This window comes from Rhinolophus hipposideros (genome assembly GCF_964194185.1).
Source record: "Rhinolophus hipposideros genome assembly, chromosome: 20".
Lineage (NCBI taxonomy): Eukaryota > Metazoa > Chordata > Mammalia > Chiroptera > Rhinolophidae > Rhinolophus > Rhinolophus hipposideros.
In genome coordinates, this window is record NC_138066.1 from 48,486,015 (window position 1) to 48,494,583 (window position 8,569).

The 8,569-nt window shown below is 49.7% G+C and overlaps 1 protein-coding gene across 2 annotated transcripts; it reads left to right on the plus strand.

Annotated features, from left to right (window-relative positions):
• The first annotated feature begins 583 nt into the window (after positions 1-583).
• On the plus strand, positions 584-6,876 carry MRPL58 (mitochondrial ribosomal protein L58). 2 transcript variants are annotated; one of them, XM_081028257.1, is made up of 6 exons: positions 584-809; positions 3,459-3,495; positions 5,289-5,348; positions 5,916-5,998; positions 6,090-6,259; positions 6,534-6,876. In XM_081028257.1, exons 1-6 carry the CDS (start codon positions 624-626, stop codon positions 6,616-6,618), a joined length of 621 nt encoding a protein of 206 aa, XP_080884383.1. In that variant the 5' UTR covers positions 584-623; the 3' UTR covers positions 6,619-6,876. The 2 variants fall into 2 exon arrangements, with proteins under 2 accessions (XP_080884383.1, XP_080884384.1); XM_081028258.1 differs by having other exon boundaries at positions 604-722.
• Positions 6,877-8,569: the final 1,693 nt, after the last annotated feature.

Below are 8,569 nucleotides of genomic sequence, written 5' to 3' on the forward strand. Positions count from 1 at the left end.
TATTCGGGGGAGCCTTTTAGATCTTGCTCCCCAGCATATGTCGTCAGTTTGACTCAAATAAACTTAAAAAATTCTCTACATGTTTCAACCTTGACAAATATTCATTACGTATGATGCGCCGGGTTCTGGGTGCTGGGGATCTGAGCCAATGCACTCCTGGAGCTTCTTACATTCTGGCTGGAAGACAAGAAATAAACTACAACAATAACACTGAATGATGTGAAAGGGTTAAAAAAAAAAGCGCAGGGTACACAGGATGGAGATGAACTAGGCCAGGCAGGGTGGGCCTCATGGATGATGGTGTGAGACTTGCGGGGAAAGTGGTCCAGCGGGGCACAGACTCTGAATTGAATAGTGGTGTTTCTGGGGGACAATCCGAGGGTCCTTGTACCAGGAAGGCCCCCTGAAAGCTCACTGTCTGGCCAACGTCTCCCCCACCGCAGCAGCGGACCTCAGAGGACCAACCAGACCTCCCCAGAGGCGGCGGATGGAGAGCCTCTAATAGGCTCCGCGGAAGAGCCGCGGCGGACGCTAACAAACGCAGGGAACAAAAGTCCAGCGGGAAACGCGAGCTCGCGGACCGCGGAAGTAAGCGACACCGGAAGCGACTCCAAGACGCAATCATGGCGGTCGCCTGGTGCCTGCGCTGGGGCCTGAGCCGAGCTAGACCCTGGCTGCTGCCGCCGCCCCGGCATTGCCCCCGCCGCGATTTGCACAAGCAGGTAGACGGCACCGAGTTCCAGAGCATTTACAGCCTGGACAAACTCTACCCGGAGTCGCGGGGTTTGGATACTGCCTGGAAGGTCCCGGTGAGCCGGAAGGGGCGTTTCTTTGTCTTTGCTGGGTGACGTCAGGAAGCCGGGGCCCCATTGGCCAGGCGCACCGCTAATCTAAGGGAGCTGGTTGCCCGAGCAACCGGGGACTGGGGCCACAGGGAGGGTCTTTCTTGGAGCCCGGGCTGGCTTGAGGTGTGCACGCTGGTTGTGATGTGCTTCCTACAAGACCACCAGCGTTGCTTTTCTGCATTAGTTCCCCGGCCCTTAGGCACAGATTCTTATCCCAACGGAAAATGGGGGTATTCTGGCCCCTCAGAGTGGACAATAAAGGCAGTAGGATGCCAAGTTGTTTGTTCCTTTCTGGAATGTTTTAGAAAGTTACGCTGTCCTTAGCCTCTCATAACCCCAGCACGACTGGGAAACAGGGCTTCTCGTTCGTTTTGTCAGGATGCATTTAATGACAGCCCGCTCGGTGCAGGCTCTGTATCAGGTCCCGGAGCAGGAGCGGTAGGACCCCGCCAATTCTGATGAGTTTCTACCCACAGGACTGGAAGGAAAGGTTCATTGCTTTATTCACTCATTCAACAAACTTCTATTGAAAACATGCTCTGTGCACTGTTGCTAGGCATGGGGATAGAGGAGTGAACAAAACACCAAAATCCTAATGCTTGTGGAGGTTGTCTTCTAATGGAAGGAGACAGGCAATAAGAAATTAGTACAGGGTATGTGAGACAGTGGTAAGTACTTTGGAGACAATAAAGCCCGGAGGAAGAAGGAGTGCTAAGGTAGGGACTAGGGTTGCAGTTTTAAGTAGGATGGTCTGGAAAGGCCTCTGAGAAGGTGACATTTGAGTAAGGACCTGGAAGAAGCAAGGCGGAGAGCCACGGGAATGGTGGAGAGATGAGCATCCCTGCAGAGGGAACAGGAGGTGCAACCACCTCAGAGCAATCACATGCTGGACTTGTTCAGGGAACAGAAAGCAGGCCAGTTGGCTGCCCAGGAGGGTCAGAGGAGATGGAGCTAAAGAGGAGAGGGGTGGGGGCAGGCCTGTTTATAGGGCTTACTGGCCTTTAGCTCTACTCTGAAGGTGATGGGGACTTAGTCGAGGGTCTGAGGGAGACAAGTAGAATGACCCACCTTGGTTTTATAGGGATCACTCATATAGAGCCTTATAAAGAATAGACTGTAGAATGGCAAGAACAGGAAAACCAGGTTGGAGATTGCACTAATACAGGCAAGAGATGAGAAGCAGGGCAAAAGCAACAGGAATAACGAGAATGGGTCGGGTTCTGGATTCTGAACCTATACTCTGAAGGGAAAGCCTCTAGGATCTACTAATGGATTTTCTACGAGAAGTGACAATAAGCGAGGAATTGAAGTCTGGGGACTTGAGCAGCGGAAGGATTGATTTGCCATTAATCGAGATTAGAATGTGGCGATAATATTCATTTGTTTTTTCACTTAGCCATAAATTTATTGTGTTATTACTGTGTCAGACACTGTTTCAAGCATTGCAGATACAGCTTCTGTTCTAGTGGAAGGAGCAGACAGTAAACAAATAGAGAAAACATATCAGGTAGTGAGAAGTAATGAATAGATCAGGGTGCTGTCATAGATTTGCTGGGGAGCTACCTGAGATTGTAAGGGAAGTCCTCTGTGAGGAGGTTTGAGGCTTGAGGCATCCATTGGGCATCTGAGAAGAGACACCGAATAGCGGTTGGCTCTGTGGATCTGGAATTGAAGAAAGAGGTTTAAGTTTGAGCCAGAAAGTTGGGAGTCACCAACATAGATGATATTTTCATCAACACAGATGGATAAAATGTTCTGGGGAAAGAGTAAGATGGAGAAGAGATAGGATTTCAGGGACCTGTCAGTGTTTAAAGGTTGCAAGGAGCAAGCAAAAGAGATTGAGAACGTCCTAGGCAGATAAGAGGAAAAACGAGGATAGCTCAGAAGGAAGGGGAAGAACGTATGTCAGGGAGGGCGTGGTCCATGGTCTTCAGTGCTGCAGAGAGGTGGAGCAAGATGAGGATTCCACCCCTACATAATTCTAAGATGAAAAGGAGTGAAAGTGGGGGGAGGGCAGGTGAAGATGCTTTGAGCTTGGTTGGGCAGAAGAGTCTCAGAGGGGTAGTGTTGGCCCTGGGCCTGTGGACATGAGGGCCTAAGGCTGAGGGCCATTGCTAGAGGAACAGCGTGGGAGAGACATGCAGGTGAGAGGTCTGGAGTGAGTAGTTCAGTTTGACAGAAACCCTCAAGGCAGATGTGCTAGTCACTGTTCAAGGCAGACAGCCTTCCAGGTGAGCGGAAGGAACAAGGTGGCCCACCAGGTTGGCAGAGGGTCTTCCTTTTGGAGTCTCCCTGATGTCTGTGTATCCTGGTGCTTTCCACCCCTCCCAGGAGGGGTGGAAAGGAACCTCTGATGGTGCCCAACAGTAGCTAAGGTGGTGGCAGGGAAGGCTGGAGAGGTCAGTTCCAGTTTCCTGGAAGAGTGTTTCTGAGATGGTACCTCTGGAGTCTGGGGAACCTTTTTCTGTCGTGTGATACGATTTTGCTGGGGACCTGAAAATAGTTGTTACTACGTTTGCGTCGTGGCTTTACATCGTTTCTTTGGTTGGGCTGGACCAGTAAGAGTCGCCCGGCAGGGACTGTTTATGTGACACTGCGTACATTATCTTACAGGATGATGCAAAGCAAGCCAACAGGGACATTCCTCTAGGTAAGTAATTTTGTTTTATGAAAAAGAATCATCCATTTTCCCGCCCCTCACATCTTCCTTCCAGATCTCTCCAGCCTAATGAAAGTAAAGAAACTGTCTTTGGGTGTGCAAAAGTGGAGTCCTTTCAACATTATTTTGAAGAGCAAAAACAAAATGCTGTAGCCGTTCTGTAGTGCTGTGGTGTGCAGCATGAATGGAGAGCGCTTGATGTTCTTGTGACACGGACTAATCTTTGTAGTACATGAATTAATTGTCATGTGAAGAAAGTAAGGTGCAGAAGAATAGGTATAGTAAGCTACCATTTGTGCATTACATATACACCTAAAAGATACATATTTCTACATGTGTACATAGATCTGAAAGGATGTACAAGAAATTGGACATGAGGACTGCCTTGGGAAGTGGAGAGGAAAGGACGAACTTGAGGGGACCACTCCCTGTAAACTGTTTGCGTAACTTTAGAATTGTGTACCCATCAAGCATAAGGCAGGGCCTGACAGGCATGGCCTGGAAAGAAACAATCCATCCTTTTTCAGATACAGAGACTTTGTGACTCCACACACCAGGGAAGGAAGAGAACCAAAGGTGCCGGCTCCCCGTGGCCCTTGCTCAGGGTGACACTGAAACAAAGAGGCGAGGTGATGGTAACACAAGGGAGAGGGCACCATGTGGCCGATTTGATAGCCTTCCGCTGAGCCTTGAGGTGCGCATGTGCCTGAAGAAGGCAGCAAGCCTGTCTCCCAGAACGGGAGGCTAAGAAACTCTCAAGACAGCCTCCGGGGCAGACAGGGAGGCGGTGGGAGATGGCGGTGTCGCAGCTCCTCACCTCCCTCCTGTGCTCTGGGAGGATCACAGGTGTCCCTGCCAGGACAGAGTCGGCTGCAGCAAGCCAGGCCTAGTGGCCTGTGTGGACACAGGCCAGGTCGCCGACACCATGCTGGAATTGGCTCCCTACTGTACCACGTGCATGCTGGTCAGCAAAATGAGTTTGTTTGCCCAAAGGAGGAAAGCCTCTCAGAAGCAGTCCCGAGATGGGTCACCACTGCCCGGGGAGGCCTGCTCTCCGCCACCGCGGTGCCAGAGTTCTTCGCCACCCAAACCTCTTGTAGCTCACCTCCTAGTCGTCTGACTTTTCCCACTTCCCTCCTTTCTTCACACACTAGGGAGCTGCTTTTCATGAATGCTGAACATAGAGGGAAGGAACCTCATTTAGAGATTCCAAACACCAAACAGACCCAGAGAAGCAGTGGGACTCGGCCAAGATCCCATAGTCGTTGGCTGTGCCAGCGTTAGAAGCAAGGCCTCCCAGCTCCAAATCGAGTGCTCGTTTATCCGGCACATGTTTTTAAACACTGGCCAAGCGCTAGGCACTGGGAGTCCACCTGGCGCTTTAGTCTGTTGGGATCCACATTCAGCACGTTTTGAAATGCAACATTAAACTAAGTTTGTCCCTTCGGTTGAGCTTTTGAAAGAATCCTTGCTTTAAAACAAATGAGCAACAAAAAGCTAGGGCAGCTGAATCTGGTGGAACGTACGAGACCAGAAGCAGAAAACCGGGTCATAATTTTACATCCTCTACTGTCTGTGTGACCTTGGGAAAGTCACTTCCTCTTGGTTTTAGTTTTGACATCTGTAAATAATCTCTTACTCTACTGATCTGGATGTTAGTTTATTTATGTCAAAGTCAGTGAAAGAGAGACATGTGGAATAGGGATAGTTATGTTGATAATAAATTAAGTTTGCACATTTGGCCAGGAGACAATCCATTTTTTGGTGTATGTTCTGTTTTACAGATCGCTTGACAATATCTTATTGTCGGAGTAGTGGTCCTGGAGGCCAGAACGTTAACAAAGGTACAGGGCACCTTGTTTTCTTTTACTTTAAAAGTTGGAAGATGGACTTGAGGGCCCTGTGTTTACATTCATGTCAAATAAAGGGATTTATTTTATTTATTTATTCATTTATTTTTAGCAGAAGCTTAAATACTGCCACTTTATAATAATCCTCTTGATTCTTTCGAATGTGGTCTGAGTCTCAGCCTTTCAGCTGCGGGCTGCGAGGACTAGGATTGGCTTGTGAGGCTAAACAAAGGGAACTCACAGTGTGAGTTGGCAGGCAGCTCCAAGAACAGGTTTCCTTCATTCTTGTGGAACCCATCCCCCCACTCTTTCCAGACCCAATAAACTATAAGAGGAGCACTGGGCATTTAGTACCTGGAAGTTTGTTTTTGTCCAAAATGCTCACTATCTTTGCAGGCCCATTCTATGGCCACGTCTGTATCCCCAAGTTGACACAGGATAGAAACGTTCTTGGTTGGGTGTGTGTCACCTCCCTTTGTCTCAGGATGGTCACCAGCCCCCCTGGTGCTAAGCCTGCCTAGAGTCTCGGTGACCCGTACTCCCTCGTCCCTTTCTCTACAGTGAATTCCAAGGCTGAAGTCAGGTTCCATTTGGCAACTGCCGACTGGATCGCGGAGCCTGTGCGGCAGAAGATGGCCATCGCGGTAACCACCGGCCCCTCTCTTTTGCTGTAACCCCTCAGTTGCTTTTAACCTTTCCTCTGTAGTACTCTGGTTTTGCCTTTATTCCCTGCAGCATAAAAATAAGATCAACAAGTCAGGAGAGTTGATACTCACCTCTGAATGCAGCCGCTATCAGTTCCGAAATCTGGCAGATTGCCTACAGAAAATTCGAGATATGATCGCAGAGGCTAGCCAGACAGCCAAGGAGCCATCCAAAGAAGATGCCGTACTAAAGAGAATCAGGTACCAGAAAACGCCCCAAGCTTCTACCAGCTGAGTCACGTGAAGGAGGGATGGCACAGGGAAGACAGAGGGCAAGGCCAAGTTCACGAGCTCCCAGCAGACACGTGGAAAAGCCCGGGGAGTGGGAGAACACTCGGCCCTGGAGTGGAGGCTGGTGCGTTGGCACCTGCTGCTGGGGCTGCTGTGCTTCCTGCTGAGCTGCCAGCTCCTGTCACCACTTTGAAAATCACTGATTGGGCATCTGGGCCTAACTGAGGTCTCTTTTTGTTTTCAGGATAGAAAACATGAATCGGGAAAGGCTGAGACAAAAGAGAATCAATTCTGCCATAAAGACAAGCAGAAGGGTAGATATGGACTGAATCATCCTCCAGAGCTGGCAGAGACCCGCCCTTGGGCGTCCAGGCAGCTGCGGCCAAGAGAGCCGTTAGGCCGTCAGGAGACTGATCTGTTGTTTGTGGTTGTTAAGGCTTGACTGTAACATTGGAGCCACCAGAGAACCTTCGTTCAGATGAGGGTTGCAGGCACTGGTTGCAGAGGTCTTTATGGGCCATTCTAGGTGGTCAGACCTTAATTATCCACTTAATGTTTTGCTGTAATAAAATCCTAAATGCGGTGGGCATCTCTTTTCCTTCAGAATGCTTCAGAACAGAATTCCTTCCTTTTCTCTCAGTTGACATCTGTCTAACAGTTACTGACTGTCACTGACTAGTTGTCCCAACCTGGGGGAAACAGGAATGAGCGTGCTGTCTGCCCTCTAGGAACCCACAGTCAGATAGAAGGACTGGGACAGGCGAGTGGGCATCTGAGCCGGGCCTCGATAATGGTACAGGGTCTTAATCAGTGGAGAAGGGAAGAGGGTATGCCAGCTGAAGGGAACAGTGTGGCTAAAGGAGACCAAAGAAAAGGCTGTGGTTGGCGGGGGAGGAAATGATGAGGAAGCCATCTGAATGGGAGGTCGTGAGAGGGAGATAGAAGATTTTAGGAAACATAGGTAATAGGGAATCACTGGAGTGGGAGGGAGTATCATGTGTTAGGTGCTGTCACAGGCTGTGGGGTCATGGGGGCAGGAAAAGATTGAGTTGGGACTGGAAAAAGGTTTTTGCAATCCCATGGTGTGGAGTACCCAGGCCAGCATTCCAGTAGCAGATTACTCTGGCATGTATGGATTTCATAGAATGTTCTCTATTGTTTTGATCTAGTTCATTCATTTGACAGATACTGCATTGTGATTCTCTACATGCAGGATAGTAATGAACGGCAGTAGTGTATAGACTTTATGTGAGCACGGACCTCATCATCAGGGGAGGGAAAGGCATCGATAGAGGACTCTTACAGTGAAGGCACTCAGAGCCTCGCAGGGAGCAAGGCAGTGCCCTGTTGGTTAGTTCATTAGGCACTGAGTGAGGTCCTGGGGAGTCAGCAGGGAACAAAGGCCTTTCTTCTGGAGAATTCATATTCAATCACTGAGAAGAAAAATGGATCCCTGTATGGTAACATGATCCCTGTATGGTGAACAACATAAGAAAGGTCTAAATAGATTGTGGGAGGCAGAGAAAGTAGTTCCAGCTGGAGGGTGAGAAGAGACGTATTTGAGGTGGGCCTGAAGGATGGGAGGGGCTGGCCATGCGATCAAGGTAAGAGCTTGTCACGTGGCTGCTCCAGTGTGGCCAAGGGCCGTGCCCCTTTCTGGGACAGTGAACTATAGTTCTGAGAGAACTGGTTCTGAAGCCAGACTGCCCCGGTCAGCTGCCCTCCACCACCCCCAGCTCGGGCCTTGGGCAAACTATTTAGCCTCTGTGAGCCTTGGGGTGCCCAGCTGTAAACTAGGGATGATGTTATCAGCGCCTGTCTCCTTGGGCTGTGGTGGGATTTAAATGAATGTGTGGTTAATGGCTCTGAGCCTGTACTCAGGGTATTGCAGCCATGATTAATAGTCCAGTTGGGCTGGAACCCAGGAGACGAGCTGTGGAAGACACATCTGCCACACTGAGTGGGAGCCAGGTCTAGAAAGTCCTTAAACATGGCAGCTAAGACAGTTAGCCTCTACCCCTACAGAGGCTGTCGGGAAGATTAATCTGACTGTGAATGGATGAGGAAAGCCCAAAGGAAAGTGAGCACAGGTTGGTGGATGGACCCACATAAGCAGTCAGGGACCCGTCCTGGAACGAGGGCAGTGGCAACAGGGATGGAGAGAAAATCGCAGATACAAAAGGATTATGGGGACAGAAGATTGGCCCACCTGGAGTGGAAGTAGGTGTGTGATATGGGTGATGCCGTGCATCAAGACAGGAGAGTCACAGGGAGCAGGCT

Coding starts and splice junctions, on each gene's coding strand:
- MRPL58 (XM_081028257.1), top strand. CDS start 624: ATGGCGGTCGCCTGGTGCCTGCGCTGGGGCCTGAGCCGAGCTAGACCC. Junction 810..3,458: donor ATACTGCCTGGAAGGTCCCG/GTGAGCCGGAAG, acceptor ATTATCTTACAG/GATGATGCAAAGCAAGCCAA. Junction 5,999..6,089: donor GGCAGAAGATGGCCATCGCG/GTAACCACCGGC, acceptor TATTCCCTGCAG/CATAAAAATAAGATCAACAA.